This window comes from Aedes albopictus, chromosome 1 (assembly GCF_035046485.1).
Source record: "Aedes albopictus strain Foshan chromosome 1, AalbF5, whole genome shotgun sequence".
NCBI classification, from domain to species: Eukaryota; Metazoa; Arthropoda; class Insecta; order Diptera; family Culicidae; genus Aedes; species Aedes albopictus.
The window spans coordinates 35078939-35104540 of NC_085136.1; the positions used below are offsets into that span (position 1 = coordinate 35078939).

The window sequence follows — 25602 nt, forward strand, 5'->3', positions numbered from 1 at the left end:
CTTGTAAATATAGTCTCAAGTTAAATTCACATTTGTAGTGTTCTGGCGTAATGGACCATCATGAGATCTCATCAGTACTCATTTTGGTGGCCAACATTTTGTATGGGATACAGATTTTTAAGGAGTTATACAGAATATCATCTGGCACTCTTCCCTAACAGGGACTTCAAAAAGTAGACGTCTCATAGAAAAACGAAATCAAGTATGACCCCTTAGGATGAAACTCAAGCTATGAAAGCAAACAATGCAGCGAACAAAAAACAACCTGCAGAGAAAATACGATTACAGGATTGACTAAGGGACCAACAACATGCAATTTCGTCATCCTGCGTTCGAAAATTGTTATCTACTAGGGTTATTGAGCGAAATTTATGTTTTGTGTTGTATATGTCCAGATGTAATGTCCTAATTTGTTACGCATTTGTAGTGTTCCACTACAAGATGTACTATTTCTTATGTGCATTTGTAGTGCTTCATTATATGTTTTGTAATCTATGGAATATGCTCGAGAAAACTAGGGAAATTTGTTACCAGTTCTGCAAAAAAATTAAAAAAAAATGTAGAAAAAGAAAAGAAAGTTGAGGATAGAAAAGAAAAAAAGAACAAAGCAGATAGAAGACAAAGATAGAAGAATCTAAAAGAAGAAGAAAGAAAGAAGATAAAAGAAAACACATAATATAATGAAAGACAGGAACATAATGTTGTTGTATGATGAAATGAACTATAAATAATGGAGTATAAAAGACATAACATAAAATAATGAAATAAAGTAATCGGTCTATGGTTACAACGGTCTATGGTTTGCCCAGTCATGGAAAAGATGATGTAGAACAGACGATAAAAGATAAGAAAAAGAAGATATTTTTAGGAAAAAGATAAAAGCAATTATTTAAAAAGTTTTAATACACAATGCTGCTTATTTCGATGCTTGAAAATCGAAGTTAGTAATAAACAAAACAAACTTTGATGATTTCCCGATCATAAATAGGTTGAAAAAAGATATGCAACAGTAAAAGAGCGACATCGCAACTCTTTCATGTATTGCAATTTGTTTAGTAAACATATCAGTCTCCAACCTAATGCCACCTCAAAATATTTAGTATGCTGGTAAACTGCGGCAGCAGCAATCAATTGGCGTCGACTGTTTGGGCCATGGATTGTCAACATTTCACCACCGCACGCACGCCGTTACTACTGCCTGCATGCATTTGGATGGAACCAAAAACTATGTGAATGAGAGCGAAGCCGGCGCACATATGTATGTTGACCATCAGAAGGAGGTCAACCGTGGGTCTAGTGGACTGGTCCACTACCTAACGTGTGTGGAAGTAGCAGGGCCAACATCGTCATCGTCACCGTCATCGCCGGTGTGGGGACGGTGTTTTTGGGATGTGACGAAACTGATGAGGGATTTGGAGTGATTTGTGGTTCACAGTGAGTAGTTTCTTCTGTTAGGATTTGGCTCGAATCACAAGCCTAAACCAAGGTCAGTCTTAGCTCATCTTATCATAACAAAATACTCTAAAACACGAACGGTTGATGGAAACAAAATACATCTATCATACAGAATAACTGAACTTTAATAGCTACGGTAAAATTACAACCCTGCGACATAGGTCCTTTTGAAATGTCATTCAAGAAATTTGCAAAATTTCTCATTTCTCCAACGAACGGAGGTAGTCCCCATGCAATCCAAATTTGCTGAAGCATTACGCTTTCCGCTACAGTTACAACAAACCTGATGCCGAAACCATACAATCGGACACTTTTAAGGCTTCTTTAGCTAGGAAAGTCCAAACTTAATCGACATTAGTAGGACGATTGTTTCATTTAAAACGTAAACAAAGTGAAAATTGATTAATCCAAAATAATCAGTTTATGGAAAAAACACTTAACTATGTCTCCATGCATCGAAACAATAAGCCTCGTTTGCAAACACATACTCAATCCGGAGCGGACCTGGTAGGATGGTTAGAACATGTGACTATCACGCCGAGGACCTGGGATCGAATCCCGACAAATCCCGACAAACTCACAAAATGTGAGTTCTTCCTTCGGAAGGGAAGTAAAGCGTGAGTCCCGAGATGAACTAGCCCAGGGCTAAAAATTTCGTTAATACAGATATATATTCATATACATACATACTCAATCCGAGGAAGGACTTCAATGAGAATAGCACAGACAAACAGGCCTCACACTAGCGAATTGTTCATCGACTACGCTTTGAACGTTACTTCACAGACAAACAGACGTAACACTTGCAAAATTCCCATCGACCACGCTTTTAACGATCATTTTAAATTTTCATAGTTGTGGCTTTCACAACCAGAGGCGCGCACATCGTTTTTCCATGCGTTTGACGTTTCACACTAGCGCCTTCTGTTGACGAGACTGCACAACACAGTGATTCGTGCAACTATGCCACCAGGTGATGGTAGTGTGAACTGGGCGATGGATTTCCATGAAAATTGTTCAAGGTGTTACGTCTGTTTGTCTGTGGTTACTTTTTAAACTTCATTGTTGTTGCCTTCACAACCAGAGGCGCGTGCATCGTTTTTTTGCGTTTCACGTTTCACACTTGCGCCGTCTGTTGATGTTCGTGAAACGGGTTACGTACAAAAGCTGAAACACGAAAGGCTAAAATAACGGGTTACGTACAAAAGGCTGAATCACATAAGGCTGAATGATCAAAAGGCTGAAACACATAAGGCTGAATGATCAAAAGGCTGAAAGCATCAAAAGGCTGAAAGATATCCAAAGGCTGAAAAGTTTTGAAAGTTGTAGAGAATCGAATGAAATGACATTTTGGACATTTATGGCTAATCATTTGACTCGACTTGAAAATGATCATAGGAAACAAAAGAATCTTTGCTCGAAAGTACATTTGGTCAAAACCCATTTTACGGAAGAGGAAGTATATGACATTCAATCGATTTGACTATTCATCGAATGGGCATCTGGTCACGTGAGCTAACTCTAACTGATGAAAAGACATTCAAGTGGAACATAATCTTATGGATAATGTCTATGTTATTGTACTTTCTTCAGTATCATATCGGCCAATAACCCGCTAATACTTAACCATTTTAGCTCAAATTGACAAAGGATTTCGCCAACAATTTATTTCCACTCGTTTGAAGTATGATGTGTGTCAAGTCGGAAACTAGGTTGAAAGAGTCTTAGATGTAAACAATTGTTCGGGTAATTCGGGCAATAAGCGGTAGTTGAGGCAAACACTATTGTACCTAACTGTTGCTCAAAAATGTTTGAACTTCGTTCAGTTCTAAATTTATCACGCGTGCGAGCTCTAAACTGAACACTAGCGAAATCCGTGAAACTGAAATGGCCATACCTCCACCATGTTTCCACAGATTTCAAACATTTTGAGCTCATTAGATTCAGAAATTCTTCTGCTATTGGAACCATATCTGAGCGTACAACATGGGTTTTGGGAAATCCGGATTTCCAATCATATGATTAAATACAATACAGTAACGGAGTTATTGGCATGAATTACCGAAAATCATAAAATTGCCTAAACCAATAGAGTCTGATCGTCGGTCCGTCAGTTGGCCATTCCTGATTAAGTTTCTCAAGGAACTCCGGGTGACTAAACAGGTTTATTAGCATCACATATCGACAGAAACTATTCCCGCCAATGTCGTGTGCATAAGAATTCAGAGCCGAATTGCAGCACTGCAGTGTGAACGCGTTCAATTTGCATTGAAGTTCATACTCGGCACACTGCGATCAAATATATTTGAACATGCAAATTGAACGCGGCATGAACTGGAAAGTACTGAACCCGTAGCATGCTGACTAACATGTTACCATCTGTGATACTAAAATGGTCATATTTGCGCCATTTCACCTTTCAATTTTGGTAATCTTTTGGGCTAATTCAATCTTTTTTTATTGAAGAGTGATGAACCAGTCCGACCATCGTGTGTTTCGAAAAATCTACATTCCTGAAGCTTTGAAATACAGCGAGACCACAATGTCGTACCAAAGGATCTATGATGCATTTCCCTGTGACATAACATAATAACGTCCAAACATGTAGATGCGGCACAAGGTTCTAGTCCAAGGAAAGAAGACACATAGGATTTAATGATGAAGATAAGCGCATGTGAACTCAGAGTCGAATGGGAACCGAGCGGGCGCTCTTAAGCAGCAAAAGCTCTGACAGGCAAGTTCAATGCTTTGTCGACCAAAAAAATTAAAGTGTTCAGTTTATTTTTGGCTCACGTTCTGTTCGAATACAATACTGCTTGAAAGAAAAGCCTATTTTAGAAGAAGGAGAAACATCTGGTAAAAAGTAAGCAGCTTCAACACCTGAACTTAAATTATGGTTCTTTAAACATTTTAAAAGAAGGAAAACCTTTGATAAAAAAAAGATGCAGCTATAACATCCAAACACAGTAAGAACAGCCTATGTTCAAAAGAAGGGAAATCTCCAATGAATCGTTTTAAAGGAATATGCGCACGCAGAAGCTCGCTGCATTTTACACATTGGAAAGAATGCCAACACTGAATATATGCAAATACCTCAACAGAACAGCCAATTTTTAATAGAAGGAAAAATCACTCACGAAAGAGTTATTAGTATGCAGATATTATCATCAAACCTTTCCGCTTGGTTGTTATACTGTACTATTTGCGGCCACAATACTTACTCTTCCATCAGAGATTTTTCCCGCTTTTTTAGAAAGGCTGTTCTTTCGAGGTAAATGCATAGATCATAATTTAACCATTCAACTAGGCCATAATTTAACCATTCAACTAGGCCTAGTAAACCTTCTTAGCATTAAAATCATTATAACCCATTCGCCTTAGTGGCATTTGAGGCCTGATATCCTTCGGCTTAATGACACAGCACCAACGGGAACGACATTTCGGCAAATGCCACTCCGGGGAATAGTATTCCGGAAAATATAATACCTTGTGTAATACCATCTTTTAAATCATTAAACCCTCAGCTCAGATTCTATAGAGTTCATTATTATGCATATTTCAAGTTTCGGAATTTGCCACGTTTTCAGCCTTTTGTTATTTCAGCCTTTTGTAATTTCAGCCTTTTGTTACATATCCATAGTTTCAGCCTTTTGTATTCAGCCTTATGTGCATTCAGCCTTTTGAAATTCAGCCTTATGTTACCATCCCGAAATAACAAAAGGCTGAATTACGAAAGGCTGAATCACAAAAGGCTGAAAATGTCAAAAGGCTGAAATAACATAAGGCTGAAATAATGATTCGACTAGTTTTCAAACGGCGAGCCTAAAGGCAGTCATGCGGACCTAAAGGCAACACTAACATCATATGCAAACAGACATAACACTCTAATTAATCCACTGATATGATCTTTATGAAAATTTGCTAGTTGGCCGACCACTCAGCCCTGACACTTGCATTGGTTTTGCTTGAGTTTGACATTTGACACACACTACCGCTCATTGATTGATGGTTCATTGGACGAACATGCTTCCGTTATACTTATGTTATACATGTGATACAGGAATCACTGTACAATTGCGCTTGAAATGAGTGCCATACTGCAAATTCTCTCAGTTCAAGTCAGTCTTGTTAGAATTTTCTTGACACTCGTATCACATGTCTGTCCGTGGTATTACTATGTTCGAAATCGGGAAGCGTTAGGACTGTTTATAAATACCATCAGTCATTTTTTGTGTTAGTTGGTATGCATCATTAGCCTCTTCACTAAGCATATTCTATGACTAGGACTCATATATGTAGTCGATCTGGTTAGCGAACGGGTAGTCATGCTGAGGGTGACGGGTTCGATTCTCCCTTGGGCCAGAAACTTTTTGTACATAATGGAAAATTCCTTAACAACCGCGAGCATAAAGTATCTTCCTGCCTGTCACACGATATACAAATGCAAAGTGGTCATTGGCAGAGAAGGCTCTCAATTAAAACCTGTTGAAATGCGTATAGAAGCTGAAAGCAGGCTTTGTCTCAGTTGGGACGTTACGCCAGAAAAAAAAAGAAGAAGTACTATAACCAGTGTCGCGAAGCATCAGCGCACAAGTCACAAAAAAGCTGATAAACACCAAGCTTGTATCACCCTGTCTCTGCGGTTTCTGATTCGCTCTCTCTACAGTCGCTAACACCAGAAAAGACAGAATCCCATCATAGTCACCCGCTCACCTCTGTTTTGCTACAATCATCCTGACTTGGATACGGCTCGTGTGAGTGTCATGACTCTCTCCGTCGCATCAAGCAGATGCACGCGCAACAGCATGTAAAACTATGCATGTGTATTATCACAAGCACGGTACTACGTCATAAATCCTATTCGTTTTGCATAGCTCAGTTTAAACGCACACATTGAGCGCGCCACGCAGTTCGCCCTGGCTACACGGACAGATCGATGTACACAGAGCAAGGAGTAACTTTCACGCAGCGATCGAAAAGACAAAAGATTTCATGCAAACTTGTGTGAAATTTCACGCAAATTTGTGTAACACCGGATCAGCACATTTTTTGTGCTGATCCAGTCGTACGCAAATATGAGTGAAAAATCCTTTGCATTTTCGCAAGTTATTCATTCGCTGTGTACTTTCGTTTTAGGGTGTACGGCAAACGCTCTCACTTCGCCCGTTATGCATCGTTGCTCAGGGAGATTGATTCTCTCGCAACGCGCCTGAAGCATACTCAGCAAGTGCTATCGCTGCAAAGCTGCGAAGGGTGGAACCCACAACATGTTTGTCATTCCAGGCGTGACATGCTAGCTGGTTCGTATCACCTTGGGAACGGTGACTCCAGAAAGCGATTCAAGTGATTGTCTCGTGATGGTCGCGATTATTCGCAAGACTGACTATAACTAATTTCCTGCATTTTTGCAATTTCAGCCTTTTGTGCATTCAGCCTTTTGAAATTCAGCCTTATGTTAGCATCCCCGTGAAACATGTCCACCAGGTGGTGGTAGTGTGAACTAGACAATGGATTTTCAGGAAAAATGTTCTTCTTGTGTTACGTCTGTTTGTCTGTGAGTGTATACTATACACTAACCGTTATAAGTATGAAAAAAATGAGCATTTTTAACCACCTCTATCTTGCGATCCCGATAAGATAGAAAGTTCAAATCTTCGACAAAGTTGTTCAGAAAGTCATTTTCTTCATACAGGCAAGCAGTTTCGTTCACTATTCTACCGCAAGGTGACGCTAGCGAACAAGTAAAAGTGAGTTTTTTTTAACCATGTCTATCTCGCGATCCCGGTAAGCTAGAAAGTTCAAATCTTCGGTAATGTTGTTACGCTCGTTTGCTTTATGAAGGCAAGCCAGTTGGTTCAAATGTCTGCCCCTAGATGGCGCTAGTGAGCATGCAATTTCAATCAGCTCTATCTCGCGATTCTTATCGAATAGAAAGTCCAAGTAATCGGCAATGTTGTTCGGCAGGGCTGGCTCGCTTTATGTTCAAATTATTCAGGTCTAATTCAATTGATACTGTTTTCTGTATTCTGGGGCAGTTACTCCCAGAAATCCCTTTTAGGATTCTGGGAGATTCCCTCTTAGTAATCAGGGAAAATCCCTGACAAGATTATGCTAGATTCAAGATTCTTTTAAGATTCTGGTGTAATAATTTGAAGTATTCTAGAGGAATCACTCTCAGAGTTTTGGTACAATCCCTTTCAGGAGTTTAGGGGTCAGTGACAAGCAGGGCGCGGAGGCTCAAACATGCCGCATTTCGTCTTTACCGCGTTTTTGCATTTTTCTTTGTGTTTTCGTTCGTACTTGAGTGGAACGCTGATGGAAGAGTGAACGGTCGTCGGTCGTCAGTGACAAGCAGGGCGCGGAGGCTGAAACATGCCGCATTTCGTCTTTACCGCGTTTTTGCATTTTTCTTTGTGTTTTTAGTTCGTACTTGGGTGGAACGCTGATGGAAGAGTGAAAGGTTGACGGTCGTCAGTGACAAGCAGGGCGCGGAGGCTGAAACTAACCGCATTTCGTCGTTCCCGCGTTTTCGTATTTTTCTTTGTGTTTTTTGTTTGCACTTTGTGTAAACGATCGACGATGGCTCGGTGGCAAGAGACCACATTGCCCGCGTCGTGGTGCTCGTGTTCGTCGTTATTCCGAGTACGGAAATGCTAGTATTCAAGAGATTGTTTTTCAGTGCGTCGGGTATTCTCGCTTATGTATTTTTTTCGGATTCTTCGATGGACGATCGGAGAATCAGCGAGTGGTGTGAACGAGTGCACATTTAATATGGTTTGGACCGTTTGCATACTGAGACCAAAGCCAAACATAGAAAACCAGCTGGTCAGGATTACCTGGTGAGTTCGTTCCATATTATTACTTTTTATATTTGAACCTGACATATATGGGGATTTCTGAGGGGTAGTCTAAGGAAGTTAAATGAACTGGTTTCCGGGTAAATGTTCGTGGGGTGGCCAGACTTTGTCACGAGATAACAATTATCATGTTGTTTTCCGAAGGTCTCCAGTGAATTTAGCTTACCCTGCTACAACAAACCATCAGGTAGATCATTCCGTTCCGGAATGACTCTGCAGCCATAGGTAATCCTTGCGCTGATGGTGGGTACACAATCATCATCATCATCATCAATCCCTTTCAGGAGTTTAGGGGAGTCCTTTCAAAGATTCTGGGGGAATGTTTTTCAGGAATCTGCGGTAATTTTTATGTTTATGTGGGAATGCCTCTCAGAATTCCTCTCCAGAATCCTTCTGAAGATGCTGGGAATCCTTCTAGAAGATCTCGTAATCCCTACCAGGAAGAATTCTTATCAGATTTTCGGAAAAAATCCTTCTTAGGATTCTAGACATATTTCTCTTAAGAATGTGGAAGAACCCCTCATATAAATCCTCTCAGGATTCTGGGAAATCACTCGTGGAATTCATGGGAATACCTTTTGGGGTTCTGGCAGAATTATTCTCAGTTTGCTTAAGGATTCTACCCATGATTTTAGGGCAATTTTGGGAGAATACTTTAAAGAATTCTGGAGGAATTCTTCTCAGGCTTCTGGGAGAATCCTATCCCCCAGCATTCTGTGAGAGTATATCTTAGGTTTCTTTGGCAATCCCGCCCAGTATTGTGAGGGAATCTTTCTCAGAATTCTGGAGTAATCCTTCTTGGGGTTCTAAGCTACCCTTTTCAAGATTCTGGGTAATTTCTTTTAAGTTTCTTGGAGAATTCCTCTTAGAAAATATTTTTTTGTGAAAATCTTTTTCAGTATTCTTGATGAATATATCTCAAGAATGTGGAAGTACTTGTAATTCTCAGGATTCTGGGAGAATTCATCTTAGGATTCTGGGATAATCCTGTTTAGGTTTTTGGAATAATCCATTTTAGGATTCTGAAACATTTTGGGAAGCTTCTCTTAGGATTCTGAAACAAACTATCACATAATTCTGGGGAGAATTCCTCTCGGAACTCTGAGACAATCCGTCTCATAGATATGGAGTAATCTCTCTCAGAGTTCTACGAAAAATCTTTATAGATTTCAGAGAGAATTCCTATCACGTATGTGGCAACCCTAATCCCGCCTAATGCATCTGACAGGAGCCAACATCTATCGTGTATCCACAATGAAATGCTTTGTGGATACACAAGTGTTTACATACAAGATGTTGGATTCTTAAAAAGGGCGTCCCCGCTCTCTGGTGATTCCTACTAAGATATCGGAAGAGTCTTGCACACCTAAAAAAAGTCACCGACTTCGGTAAATCTCAACCGTTTAGTTTGTTTTACCGGCAAAACTCGGTAATGTTAGCAGCTTTTACCGAACTTCGTTAGAGTTTGGCATATGAACGATAACATTTTACCGAACGCATTTTCACCGATAAAAAAATCAGGAGATTTAATTATTCTTTAATCATTTAACCTAATTTACAGCTCTTTTGTCCACTAGGGCACTTACTATTTGTGTACAGTGCCTAAATGTATTCTATTCTTATTCTACTATATCGAACTGGTTGCCTCTGCGCTACTGTCAATTTTCTACCCTTTCCATGGTAGAATGATGAGCACGAGGTTGTTGATGTGTGGCTCTTGTTCCTTTTCCAGTCCGATTGAGAGTCCATTATGAGTTGCCGTTAGCCGATATCCAGGTTTCCGGGTTCGTTGGAGCATATGCTCTGAAGAGTGTCAGGGGTGCCAGCCGCTCTCGGGGGGAAGAGCAATTGACGAAAAATTGCAAGTGCCGGAGCTGGGATCGAACCCATGACCATCCACTTATGAAGTGAACGTGTAGCCACTACGCTATGGGCCCCGGCGAAATCAGGAGATACCTTTTTCCTTTTAATCTAGATGTGTTTGGAAAGCGATTTTGAAAATATTAATACGTTATTTAAAAAGTGAATCAAAACCCAAAAAAAATGATGAAATTCATCTAGTTTCACCTTAATGTCGCCTTGATGAGGTGTTTATAATTCAGTAACAAATTTTGAAAACGACGTATAATCAATGGTGTAGCATTGATTATACGTCGTTTTCAAAATTTGTTACTGAATTAAACAGCATTTCAATCACGATTTCATATAGTACATCGTTACTTCGACATCCAGCGAAATATCTCAACGGGAAACAATAACTTCACAAGACGACAACCGACAAATGTGTGTACATATAGTGTTTGCCTTTCGGCCTTCTTCCAGAAGGCAGAGGGCCACTTGACAAAGTCTCTTCCTTCGTACCATTTTCCTGTTCGCATGTCTATCTGCACATACGACGAACGTGGACCAACTTATCATCTCTACACCCAGTAGTGTGTAGGCTGATGAAACAGACCAAAACCGAGCACAGTCAACCTACGTCCGCTCGTTAGGTATAGCTTTAAACGAGGATCGAACTAGTTCCAATCAAATACGCATCTCTGCATTCGAAACAGATTTCCTCGCAGGTTTGGCAACATATGACTCGACCCGAGTCGGAAGAAACACCAAATTGAGAACAAAATTGCAACAATTGCAGTATGTTCATCAACTGTCAAATCGATCTTCTATTTCTTCTTCTTTATGGCTCGACGTTCGCATTGGAACTTGGCATGCCTCTCTTCAACTTAGTGTTCTTAGAGCACTTCCACAGTTATTAATTGAAGGGCTTTCTTTGCCTGCCATTGCATGAATTTGTACATTGTGTGGCAAGTAGAATGATACACTATGCCCAGGGAGTCGAGAAGAGTTTCCCGACCGGAACGGGAATCGAACCCGCCGTCTACGGAATGGCGACCCATAGGTTAACTGGAGACCCCAAATGGGTCTACTACTTGAAAACAATTTGAAGTTCTTAAAATATTGGCTCATTATGTACCTTTTATTCTGGTGTTAAGGACAAGGTATTTGGAGTACATAGCTCAAAATTTCTAGAGCACCGTTTTTTAGAATTGTTGAACGGATTTGGATGAAAATACATCACGCTAATTGTTCAGTGATTGTCAACAGCGTGATGCATTTTAATCCAAATTCGTTCAACGGTTCTAAAAAACGGAGCTCTAGAAATTTTGAACAATGTAATCCAAATACCTTGTTCTTAATACGGTACAATGAACCTCTTCTAGACTATTTGACTAAAAAAGATGTTATTTGGGAGTTCACTGTCAATAGGACAGATCGGTGAAGTACTAGATTTGTAGCAATGAGCTGAATTTTAGTATGATGAGAAGATCAATTCTCCGTTTCTGCAGTAAAATGTTGCAAAAATCGTGGGTATTATGATTCCTTGCCTCATTTGCTGCTGTTTGAACAAAACTTCGGATAACTATGTTGTTTATGTTGCAAGAAATGAAGAAAACAACAACACTGTTGCCCAAAGTTTTGATCAAACAGCATCAAATTAGGCAAGGAATCATAATAGTCTATTTTACGAAACGACAACAGTGTTGATAATGATATTAACACTCGCGGGCTTGGGCGCAACCTCCTGTCAAATTTTCATTCATGAAATGAGCGATCAGCTGATTCGAAACGTCTCGTAAAATGGCTCATACCCACGCTTTATGCAGCGTTTCATTGCAGAAACAGATCACTGACCTTCTCACCATACTGAAATTCAGCTCATTACTACAAATCTAGTACTACACCGAACGTTCCCCATTAGTTCTTTGAATTTGAACTTGTAATCAGTCTTGTGGAATGTCAAAATGTTCGAAAAACTAATTGCTCTTTTCCATTAATTAGGTTTCACCAACCTAGGCATCTAAAAATTCACCAACATATATCCACAGACAAACAGACGTAACTCCTAGAATAATTTTCGTGAAAATCAATCGCCCAGTTCACAGTACCAAATATTTCGCGAAACACTGCGTTGTGCAACATCGTCAACAGAAGGCGCTAGTGTGAACCGTCAAACGAAAAACGATGCGCACACCTCTGGTGGTGAAAGCCACAACTATGAAGATTTAAAATGATCGTTAACAGCGTGGTCGATGGGAATTTCCCCAATGTTACGTCTGTTCGTCTGTGATATATCCATCGATGACCATTCTCGCTAGCGAGCGTGATATTCGCAATGTTCAAATGTCAAAGTCACGTTAAATTCGTGATATTACATTCAGGGCTGTATGTGATAATCAAATAACTGTAATAATGTTTGAATCAATTGTATTAAAGTTTGTTATCTAATACAAGCGAGTTCAATTGAGTCAAATGATGAAACTTATTCAAATTCTTATTTCCACTCTGCTAGGGAGCTTCGTCTTACCTGTACCATTCCGTTTTATGTAGTTTCCAAAAATGGAAACCACCAGAGCGAATCCAGTCAGTAACCAAATACGGTTTCAATTATTTATCAAACCGTGCCGGCAAGAACGAACCAATGCAAATGCAAAGCTACAGCGATACGATGACCTAAGCTAAGCTGGAGTGGTGACTCTGTCTATACTGCTATAGGTACCATTCATCGTCTCAGAGTTCTGACTCGTCGTCTTCGACTCGGGGCGTGCAGTGACACCATCCAGAGCAGCCCGATCGATGAATCATTTGGAGCGTGTGCGTAGGATGGACTTGTTGTTGGTGTCCTGTTTCGATTTCGTTGTTTCATTTTGCAGTTGTTAGGGAGGGCTACAGGTGTCGGATTACGGACGGGTGGGTACACCTACTACATTGTCTGGATACTGCTGGTCTGATATGGCGCGTTTTCGGGCTTTCCATCATGACAACAGAAGGGAATACTTTTAACAACGACATTTGGAGAAGAAACCTGGGAAATTTGCCTAACAAAATGTTGTTTTCTAAATTTAGGCCATTGTGTTCAGATATCAACATCAGTTTAAAAGAGATTTTTTTGGATTCCATTCAGGCACCATGGTTAAAATTTGAATTTCGAACCAGCTAGTTAGTCATCAATGCTTCCACTATTGAAATAAAAAGTTTGTTCAGTAGATTTGTACATGGCGAAGACTAAACTTCAAAATTAGCTCTCTACACAATTAAAATAAAGTACCGTATTCAGCTGTTCTATTTTCGGTAAAAGTTCATGTTACCGAATGTTCCGCACCATACCGAAGTTTGTCAAAAATTTGCCGAAAGTTTGGTAAACTCTACTGAATCATCGGTAATGTTTACCGAGCATTCGGTAAAAATTAGCCGAACTTCGGTAAAACTGTGCTGAGCTTCGGTAATCCGAACTTTTACCGAAAATAGAACTGCCGAACAAGTGACTCTAAAATAAGTGTGTAGGTGGCGCAAACTTTGCTGCAAAGATTACATTTGATCGCGGTGTATAAGTTTAATTTCAAATGTAAAATAAATTTGTTTCCCCAATATCTTAACCATGGCTTTGAATTTATGGTTGGAGTCTTCGGCGGAGCTTTTCATACGTGTGATTCAAATGATTTCTAGTTAGAAATTTTCTCACAAGATGGTGCTGTAGTATGATTGATTTGGTTTGATAATATCTTAACCAAACAAAAATTTACAATTTTAGTGATTTCTGCGTATATGTTCATCTGGCCAAACTTAGACCACACATCTAGAAAAAATCGTGTAAATTTAGGTTTCCTGAACCTCACTTATACAAGGATCTCAAGGACGTATTTTTACAGGTCAAAATATGTAATTTTACTCCTTGAAGGATCTAATTTCAATCGAGTTGCCAATATTTTTCGTCATTCTGGAGATAATTTTACCCGAGAGTTGTATTTTTTTGTTCAATGTCTGTGAATTTAAGTACTGTGACAATTTACATTCAGCAAATGAAGTTTACGAGATTATTCGTTTTTTTCCCATTGTGCAGTAATGTAATATCTCATTAGTAAGAAATCCTTCAACAGATTGCATTCTGGTGAAAAATTAACTAATCTTGCTAGTATTTCCACTCGGTGAAGAGAAGTAAAGATGGCGTTTTCAACAAAACGGTTCAAATTTATAAGAGTCATACTTATGTCCAACAGTTTTCCAGTTGAAAACTACTGATGTAACTAATATCACGGATACCTTGGTATACTACATACAAGGCTACCCGCTGGGATTTATCGCTAACAATTCTCCTTGGATTCCTACCAGTTCTTATTTTCCTGATCAGTGTCCTAATTTGTCAAATTACAGTCATCCTTGCCGACGCCCAGTGGCTCCTGCGTCGTAGATTTGTGTACCACTCTCTGAAGTTCAAGCGATGAAAAATTCATTACCTCGCTGTCTGCTGAATTTCAACCACCCACTGATATTCAAAGTCAGCATATTCATCTTCAATTGATATTTTTTGGTTTAAGCACGATTTAAAAGCAAAAAGTGCTGCTGGTGGATACCATTTACCTAAAGCAAGCATAATAAATATAATTAGGGCAACATATCGACATTTACGTGCCTTAAATAGCCTTAAATAGCCTAAGAAGTAATTTCCAAAAATTAAAAAAATCATATTCACATTCACAGAGCTCGGGCTGAAGATCAAAACAGAACTTCAGCAACAGTTGATTACACTACGAGGCGTCGCTCTCATTGTCTTGCTTTCTCTTTGTCATGTTCATTCTCGGCGTCATGTTGGTGGGAGACCGCATTCGTTCATTTGTGTTCCTTTTCGTAGGAATTGATTTCAGTACTTCTCCAGGAATTCCTACCGGTATTCCTCTCAGGATTCTTCCAGAGCCCCGGGCCCCCATGTTTTAGGGGCCCCACACGCATACCAGGAACCTAAGTATTATCGAACTTGCATGAACCTAAAATCTTTTTCCATAGGGTTTTAGCTTATGATCTAACCTTTCAGAAAAGCCTTGGTTCAAAAGATTCTATCGACGAAAATTGAAATAAATTATGTTTGAAGATTTCCTAACAAATGAGGTATATTCTGAGCATTATTTTGACGTTTTGTTATGCTCAGACCTATCTGTGGAGTCTCGTAATCAAACAATTCTTAATAAGTTATTATATAAAGCATACCTGCCTTGAAGCTTACAGTGATGGACTCACATTTACGTCGTCAATCTATGCCAAATGGAGAATTTATTTCCACATGGCCCGGTTGTTGGTCAACCACCGTTAGTCGTTCAGATCGTTTGGTGACATTATATTGTGGATACGTAGTTGCATATAGCTATGTGCCATTTGCGTTACCGATAATGCACCCAACACCTACCTTGGCTCTTCAAAGAAGAAAAACGACAATAATCTTCCGGCATCCGATTGAATAACCAGCCCAAGGAAGTCTGCCATACTAAATATAAGCTCATTTTTTCGTAAACCACAACATAAACATTATATTGCACGACTCATGAAGTAACACTTTACAAATGATAAATAATTTTGTGCTAGATGAATTGTTTGATAATAGAATGATATTATTGGGTTTCTCATCATTGTTTAGACTTCTGTGATAATTTGAAAATCCACTGAATTATCATTTGTCACCGACATTTCACATTAATTCCATGTATTGTTATGCAACCGACGACCCTGCTATGAACTCAAGCGAACTTGTGTACGTTATCCGTTGCGAAGTCGTGTGTGAAATTCGACTGTGATAATAATGAATCCTGGTCGAGTCTAAATGAGTGCAAATGTCGCAATATGGTTAGAATACTTTGATTTAACCATTCAGAAGTCGTGATGTTGTATTTTGTACAACACGTTAAAACAAACTTGCTTGTTATACCGTTTACCGTGGTGCTGTAATAATCGATAATGATCAACCACGCGACAAGCAGAAGGTTAAACTTTTTTATTGACTTGAATAATTCCAATAAAAACTAGTATAATATTAATAAGTTTACTATCAAAATATGATAATTTAAGTATTAAAAACATTACACCTTTGCCACGTTTATTTTTATATTTTGAATTCCAGGAGTGTACTCAGCATGTAATTTAGTCCCTTCGCCAACCCAAATGTTAATAATATTTGAGAACTGTAAAAATTTTAAAATTTGCCGTGTATGGGTTCCTTGCAATAGATTTCTTGAGGCTTTGATTGTAAAACTCAATATTCGTAAAAAACATGTTTATGTTATGTACCAGTTTTTCCAAATTTGATAAAATACTTGGATGTGTTAAAGGAACTGTAAGTGAAAGAAAATCGTCTAGTCGAATCAAGTATGGGACACTGAAGATGACCTTACAGTTGACGTCAGAATGCGAATCCAAGCGCGCTGGCTGTAATGCAAAACAAACACACAAGACGTTAAAGCTGAGGGGCCAGATGCGCTCTAGCTTCGTGCATGAGCAAATGTTTTAGGAATCTTTGAGATATTCAAGACCAACCCTGTTAAACTGCGCCTACAAAGCAAACGTTCTTTTTTTCTGGCATATGAAATCAAAGTTTCAAATAGGTCTGACAACATTTTATCAAATTGAATACTGTAAACGTAATGAATGTTTTGAAACAGCAAAATCAACTATTTGAATATCATTCATGTTAAATAGATCCACATAATAGAAATGAATCCCATAGCATTTATCAGGCTTAAACTTAAAAACAAGTTACAGTCAAAAAGATGCTTTATTGTGTGGCAAACATTTCAATACGTAATTAAAATCGTACAAAGGCAATACGATCGATTGCTCCTCATCAGTTTCTTCCATGTAATAGGACGATAAGAATGACGTCCCAAGTTGACTTTGAAAATTGAAGTTTACACAGATGAATGGCATGCCTCGTCTTATTGTATGCCGTGTACCTCACCACACACGTTTAGGATTTTTTTCTTTTTCAGCTTCTTCCGATTCTCACTCCAAGACTTAAAATAAACCAAACATTTAACACCACTAACTGCCCACCAAATTAAAAAAAAAATCAGCTAATTAATCACGGCAGACTCCCTTGGGCTGGTCATATAACACATATACCGGAGAAATGACAAGTGAATATAATGTTAAAAAACTAAGAAGAGGCCATCGGTTATGTGACAGGTCATGCATGCCGCCTTATTGTTTGTAGTTCTTGATTATCATCAAAATTATGCTCTGGATATACCTCATTTGATAGAAAATCTTCAAACTTGATTTATTTCAATTTTCACCGATAGAATATTTTGAACTAAGGTTAGATCATAAGCCAAAATTCTATGGAAAAAGATTTTAGGTTCATGTAAGTTCGATAATACTTAGGTTCCTGGTATGCGTGCCCCACGCAAACCATTTTTGGTTGTTAAAAACAAAGGAAAACTTTGTTGCTCATCGCATTTGTACCTGCGAGTGGCCTCCACACCCGCTCGGGCCCCCACAATCCTTAATTCAGGCCTGGTCCCAGCTCAGGAGCACGATCATCAATGGAGTGACATTAACTTTCTCAGCCATGTCACTCCCAGCGTCTATGCGTGCGTTAAGGTGAAACATCAAGAAATCCCAGTATTGCAATTTTTTTTTTGTTTAGAGAGACTTTACCATTCTCGGCATTCGTCTCTATTATTGCAATTTCCCATACTAACTATCGAGGCACAACTCTGACGAACGGAGCTTCAAACCACGCAGCACTTGTTCATCCTGGCATTGCTGACTTGCAAAAAGAGGCAGATCTTCCAATTAGAGCGCATTTGTTTACGAGTTTTCAGGGGTTGTGCTCTTGAAAACGTGAGTAGGTGGCGACCATTGTGGCAGCCATATTTGTATCCTCTGATGTTTCTCCTTAACCATCGAGCCGTCACATCTTCGGCCACCCTCAGCGACACCACGCACACGCTGTGTACCATAAGCGAGCTTTTTTTCATGGTGCGTGTACTGAGTACACACGACGCGACCGTTCCCGGGTTAATATTATATGTGTTCGGAGCGATTGTGCGATATTTGCCAGAAAACCGTTCGCCAGAAAACCATTCGCCAGAATGACAAACGCCAGAAAACCATTTGCCAGAAAGTACCATTTGCCAGAATACTATTTGCCCGAAAGTACCATTTGCCAGAATGTACCAATCCCCAGAATTTAATATTAAATATTAAGTTCTGGGGATTGGTACATTCTGGCAAAGGGTACTTTCGGGCAAATAGAAATTTTCTCCGTTTTCTAAGAATTAATTGTAACTAAAGATGTGATTGTGAGAATTTGGTGGATATAATTCAGTCTATTTACATAAAAAAATGTCATAAGTTTCAATCGTTTACAATAATTCAATATTTTCACTGCTAGGATGATCTCTTGGTTTGTTCCGAGAAAGGACGACTAGGGCTAGAACAACGAAAACAACAGGAAATGATTCACCGGTAGTTCTTGAGCAAAGAGAAAATCGATGAAGAGAAATCGATCATAGCAGATACGCCTGTATGATACTAAGCGCGAGACTTCGATGTAACTAGGCTATAAGTGCATATGTCCACAAATATCTGGTATGGTCAAAATACTGCTGACCGAAGTCCATTAGGCCGAATGTTCAATAGGTAGAATGGTGATCACGAATCGCAATTCAGTGATTATGGAACAGGAATTGGAACGGTTTCTTAAATTTGTTCGGTTTTCCAATAATTAGCTGATACTTATACAATATTAATATTGCCTTATTGTTTTACTGCAATCAACAATTTATGCCAAAAACTAGTCTTACGATGAAACTAGAAAGAACAGCCTATGTTCAAAAGAAGGCAAAATTCACCAGTTGAACATCAACGGTTCCGGTGCAAAAAACTATTTTTCTACAATGAAACTATTCTCTCTAGTTCAAATAGTGAATCTTTCCTTCTTCTGAACACAGGCTGTTCTTTCTAGTTTCATCTAGTCTAGTTTTTGGCATAAATTGTTGATTATATTAGAATCGTAAAGCAATATTGATATTGCGGAACAAATAGTTAAATTATTGAAAAAAAAATAACAGATCTTAAACCCGTATATTGTTCCTATATTTAAAAGAAGGAAAGATTCATGGGTAAAATTCAGTAGCTCTAACTTCAACAATTGTTTTGACAGCATAAAAGAAGAAAACGAAAAAAAAATATGGCCATTCGGCAAAATAACTTTTTGACTCAATGACATTCGACCCAATGGCCTTCAGCCGAATGCCCTTACACCATTGATAGTAAGATTCTATAACAGTAGCCGGAGCGCCATTAGATTAGCCCAAATATGTTAAGCTCACATGTTACAATCACCGTGATAAGGGAATATATTGGTTAGAAATGGCGCACATAAACTAAGAAGTTCATCTAGAAAGAACAGCAGATGATTAAAAGAAGGAATAAACTGCTGGAAACATTAGAATCAATTTCCTCAAGAACAAGCTTTTTAGGCCATATATTCGGCCTAATGGTACATTCAAGCTTGTGATATTGGGGGTACTGGCTTTCGGGCAGTGACAGTCAGGCTAATGGTATAGGTAAAACCGTCACTTAAGTTATTATTTCTGTGTATTTTACTTGTTGCTTCTATAAGGTTTTTGTGTATGGTATTCAATTGACTTCAGTGTGTGATCAACAATTCCGGGTAATTTTGCTGTTTGGCACCAAAATTATTATTTAAAGTGATCATGTTATTTTTATTGTCAAAAATAAGCTTTAAAATTACTATCAATTGAATAGATTCTATGCCTTCTCCCGAAATTTGAGCTCATTTGGTTGAAAATTGAGACTGCACAAGCCCTTCAAAGTTTGTATGGGAATTACTATGGGAAAACGATGTTTTTCATTCAATCGACCGTAGTATTTCCCCAAGTGCCCTAGAGCGTTAGTTGACACTTGTTACGTCTAGGGTACTCTATCAGCTACAACTTCGCTGAAGACTGCATTCAAATAGCATGCCTCATTAATTAATTACCACCAAAACCAAAACCATTGTAACGGAAAATCATCAACAGAATAATACGAACCGAGACCAACGGCAACGACCCCAGCGAACAAAAAGGACTTGCGATTGGAAACTCGGTACGTGGAACTGCCGATCTCTCAACTTCATTGGGAGCACCCGCATACTCGCTGATCTACTGAAGGACCGCGGGTTCGGCATCGTAGCGCTGCAGGAGGTGTGTTGGACAGGATCCATGGTGCGAACGATTAGAGGTAATCATATTATAATATAATATAATATAATATAATATAATATAATATAATATAATATAATATAATATAATATAATATAATATAATATAATATAATATAATATAATATAATATAATATAATATAATATAATATAATATAATATAATATAATATAATATAATATAATATAATATAATATAATATAATATAATATAATATAATATAATATAATATAATATAATATAATATAATATAATATAATATAATATAATATAATATAATATAATATAATATAATATAATATAATATAATATAATATATATGATAAGCTTTTATTTAAACTCTATAGAAACTGCACTAAGAACTTCGTAGAAATTAGTCTATGGTAGCACTTTGACGTTGGTACGTCTGCATACCAGAGTTACTTGGGGCAGCAGGGACGAAAGTCCTGGGGCCTGACGCACCCCCCGCTTGCGAGTCAGCCGCGTAGTCGCCGGCTAATAATAGGACTACTAACCCCAATTCAAGGTGTCAAGCGACCCGTGCTGAGGAATGAGTGATCGAGAAGGTGAAAAAGATGCTCGATCTTTAACGGAGCCTGTGGGGTACCTGGGCACCCTCCACAGTAAGCTGTCCCTTACCGCGTTAATGCTGGGCTCTGGCGTGGTGGACATTCTTTCCCGTGCAACTCGTGGGAATACATTATGAGCAAAAATTCTAAAAATATCAACATAGGTGGAAGTAGTGGTGCGATCAACCCCTTCGCAAGAAGCGGGTTGATGAGGTCTCCGACAAGGAGAAGTGAGGAGTCAGGTGCTGGAAGCTGCTTACGTAGCTCAAGCGTGGGAGCTCCTGTCCACTCCACGGCAAGCCAGCCGGCGGAGGTCATGGACGGAGCGTGGTTGCTGAGGGCCATCAGCCAAGAAGTAGGAAAAGGACGGCCCGCATTAGAGGTTGCTGAGCACCAGCTTGGCAAAATTATCGACTTTGCGACAACTAAGTCGAATATAAGCAAGGACCTGAAAACGGCCTTGCTTAGACTTAGAGTGTCTGTCGATGAGGCCAAGCAGGAGCACGCGGTCGCGTTGCTGGCTGCTGGAGCGGCGGAACCCGCAAAGGAGAAGGCGTCGAAGTTTACCCAAACAGAGGCCTTCTCCTTCGCAGGAAGTCCGAACAAGGTGGAAGCGACTGCTCGCGACAAACGGAGCAAGCAATCGCAGAAGCGGGCGAGGCAGCCGTCAGGCGAGGAGCTGTCTGGCGGTGCCCGCAAGGCCAGGCGAATCATTCCCCGAAAGTCGCTAATAATGCCGGAAAGTCGGACCCCAGCCAGGGTTCCCGGAAAGCTGGGAAGGGTGGGCCTGAAAAGGCTGGCCCGTCCCGGAACGATGGGAACAAGGGGTTGCGACCGCTGGTGGGCCCTCAACAGTCACAGAGCAGGGCGATCCAAGGGGAGGACCCCCCTTAGACGAAGGTAGAGCGGAAGAGGAAGAAGAAGGTGAATCCGCAGGTAGTAGCGCAGGACGCCAAGCCAAGGCGTAGGAGGGCAGGTGCCAGGCGCGAGAAAGGCGACGCTATCGTCATCAAGACGGAACAGTCTAAGTACTCTAAGAGTCTATTCAACATTCATCCATGATTTTTACGGGATTCTCTCAGGAATGTGTTTAGTTTTTCTATTAAAGATTCCCCAGTAATTTTGAAATTGTTTCCCGGGATTTTTACATTGATTACTTCATTGATTTCTCCCGGGATTTCTTTCCGGTACTTTTTCGGGTATTCCTTCCAAGTTTCAGTAGTAGATTCCTTCGGGGATTTCTCCTGCATTCTTTCAAATATTCTTTTAGATTTCTTTCCTTCGATTTCTTCATTGATTATTCCCGGATTTCTCCCGATATTTTTTTATTCTAAGAATATTTCCAATTTCTAAGGCAATCCTTTCAGTATCCTTTCTGGGACTTTCCACTGGATTCCTTCCTTCAATTTCAACTGGAATTATTTCAGGAATCCTTTCCGAAATTATTTTAGGGATTCTTCTGAGATTATTTCAGGGATTCCTCCAGGATGGACTCTTCTTGAGTTACCCAAGTAACCAAAAGTTCAGATAAGAGGGTACTTTATAAGCTAAGCAGCTTATTAGAGGTTGCTCTTTAGCTTTCTAAGCAGCTTCATTTTTAAATAATTTCGGAACTTGAAAGTTCACATCAGGAAGTCGGATAGCCTTCTAAGCAGCTTCTGACGGAGCTTTCCTCCTGAAGGAGGTCTAGGCGAATCCAGAGGGGTAACAGGGGTTTATAGAAGAAGTTTGGTTGGGATTTAGAACGGTTTTAAGGAGACAACAGAGCGTTTCAGGAGGGCAACAAGGGGCTTTAGGGAGTATTATAGGTGACAAGAGGTTTTAGAGGGATTCAGATAATGTCACGAAATATCATGGTGTTTCAGGGAAACTATGGTACAGTAGAGGCTTACAGGGGACTTCAAGAGGTTCAAGAGGGTGGGTGTGATCTCATGTCACCAGAGTTGCAGTGACAGCCGAAAATCTGAATCGAATCGAATGCAGATCACCGTATAGTCTTGCCCTCGCGTTCGTAAGGTTTCTATAATTGTCAAGGAATGGCCAAAGATTTCAGGTGATTTTCAGATGGATTCAAAAGTGTTTAGTAGGTTTCACGGAGATTCAGTGGGTTTCATTGTGGGTCATTGGTGAAGGGATTCGTAACCGGTTTCATTATTCTTTAGGAAGATTTAAAGGAGAGAAAGATTTTACGAGGGATTCACAGTACTGTCAGGAGGTTTCAGGGGGTTTCAGAGCCTCAGAGCTTCAAAAGCCTGCAGGGGTTGAGAAATTTTCAAGATAATTTTGGTGGGGTTACACATAGTTTTAAGTTGTTTTAGAGACATTTGAATAAATTTCTGGTAAGTTTCTGTGGGGATTTAGTGCGTTTCACTGCTTTAATTGATTCTACTTTAAACTACAAGTATTTAAGCTTGCAGAATCGATGACCTACTCAAGAGAGTTTTTGGAGACCCAAGTAACCACGGCGAAGCCTTATTGCATGCAGATATACGGTGTACTCAGAGCAATCATTACTTGACATGCAAACCTAAAGTTGCCCTAGTAGCACAAATGTTCTAGAAATGCACATGTAACTCTTATATGACCAAATTTAGTAATATAAGAGATACATATCCTCTTCTAGAACATCTGTGCTACAAGGGTGACTTAAAGTGGAAATGGGCAATTATGCGACTGCTTCAAGATTATACCAGTATCATCCTAATTTGATTCTATAATTGCCCACTTCCACTTTAAATCAACCTTAAGTTTGCATGTAAAGTAATGATTGCACTAAATACACCGTATATCTGCATGCAATAAGGCTTCAGCACTGTGGTTACTTGGGGACCCTTCGAAAGCGGTTCAACTCATAAGTTGATAAAACATATATCAAGTCTAACTTTACCGAACACCTTATGTAACAAAATCCATTAACGATTAACGGTTTTTTTTATTTGTATTGACGAGATTTTAGCCCAAAACGATTAACGGATAAAATCGATGCTGAAAGTAACTGTTCTCAATGAAACTTATACATAGTACTACCAACCTGTAGGTTTAATAATCTGTACTCATAAGACATCTTAGAGACCCTTAACTATCACTGACTAAACTGCCGCCACTCGCATAACTGTCCCATCTTTGCTGAATTTCCTATTCATATGAAAATGTTTTGCGAGTGGAGCAGTAAACATATAACAGAACACACCTGCATGAGCCTTTGTGAGTATAAACTTTGTGTATAGTGTTCAAATGATTTCTGATTACTCCTTGTCGTTCCAATGACCTATAATCAACTGAGTTCTATGAGATTCTTAGAAAGCCATGGAAGTTAATACTAAGCAAAAAGTAGGTGTATGCGATGCTTCTATGTGAATATACAACTTTATCCATAATACAGCAAGAGATCTCTAGTTACAAATGTAGATTCGATAGTTTTCAGGTACTCTTGCATACTCCTTAACTATCGCACGACGCCTTTTCCCTTAAATACCTTAGCTTAAGTTCTGCAGCGACTCTGAATACAATCATATACCATTTGAGGTGCCTTTACTGCAAATATCTAAATGGATTCTACAACAATGATGATTCTAGCGTACGTATTCTTTTGCATTCGATATTGCATATGAATCCCGAGCATATCAAACCCACAGAAGAATCGCATAAAGAATATTCATCAGACTTACCATTGCCGTTACTAGCCGTGCCAGCCGGAGCGCTCGTTCTCTCACTCCGGTTCGGATTCGCCATATCTGCGCTGTTGCTGCTACTGCTGCTGCCAGCTACCACAGCTTCCGCTTACCCGACCCTTTTCTCTCTCTCTCTCTCTGTCAAGACACTTCCGCTCGCTTCAGGTGCCCTTTGCCTTCTTGACGTGCACTGTCGTCGGGTTCACAACGCGCGCGTACCCTGCTTCCGTTCTTTTCCGAACCACACTACTACTCTCCTTGGAAATCCCGTTTGGGTGAATTTTTCGCTTGATATCACTATCGGTGCTCCGTTGAATCACTCGCCGTCGTCATACACATAATTCTTTTTATTTATTTTTTGCTTTTCCTTTCTTATTACTGCACTAAACTTTTCAATTTTTGCCTCGTCGCACTGCCCAGATTCTTCTTTGTGGGGTCACTACTGCTGCTGCAAATTATTTTTCTTTTTCACAATCAGATTTACAGGGCCGGCTGAAAGAAGCATAATTGGAAATGACCATCTTAGCTAATAGTTAACTAAAAATGAAAAGATCTGATAAATGTAAGGCAAAATTCCCCGACTTGCATGCAGTTTTCATGCCATTAAATCTAATCTAAGTGGAACGTTTATAGAAGTCTCGTATGGGTCTTATATAAAATTTTTCAAACTTTTTTATGCTTTGTTGTGCTAAACCATTCTATTTGGTAACAACTTTCTATTGATTTCAGAACTGACTTGAACTTAGCTTCTACAGAAGCGTTGGATGTTCTGCTTGTTTGCAGCTCGGCTCAACTTCTATTGCTTGTTTTCTGCTCGGATAAACTATTGTGTGTCAGGTGCACGTGATACTCTGATTGTCGGTGTCTGTTCGCTTATTGACTGTGTTCAGTGTCCTTATAATGTGACATGTTTCGAGTGTAAGTTCTGTTTGTTACGACGAGTCTAATACCTGTGTGTTGCCGAAAACAAAAGTATGATGGCCTACGCAGT

At 39.5% G+C, this 25602-nt stretch overlaps 1 protein-coding gene across 1 annotated transcript in view; it reads right to left on the reverse strand.

Moving 5' to 3' along the window:
* Nucleotides 1–25070, reverse strand: part of LOC109428492 (guanine nucleotide-releasing factor 2) — a 337898-nt gene extending 312828 nt beyond the window's left edge. Inside the window, exon 1 of the mRNA XM_029855778.2 lies at nt 24609–25070. Within this exon, the coding sequence (XP_029711638.1) occupies nt 24609–24672 (64 nt within the window). The 5' untranslated portion in view covers nt 24673–25070. The remainder of the gene's footprint in view (nt 1–24608) is intronic.
* Nucleotides 25071–25602: the final 532 nt, after the last annotated feature.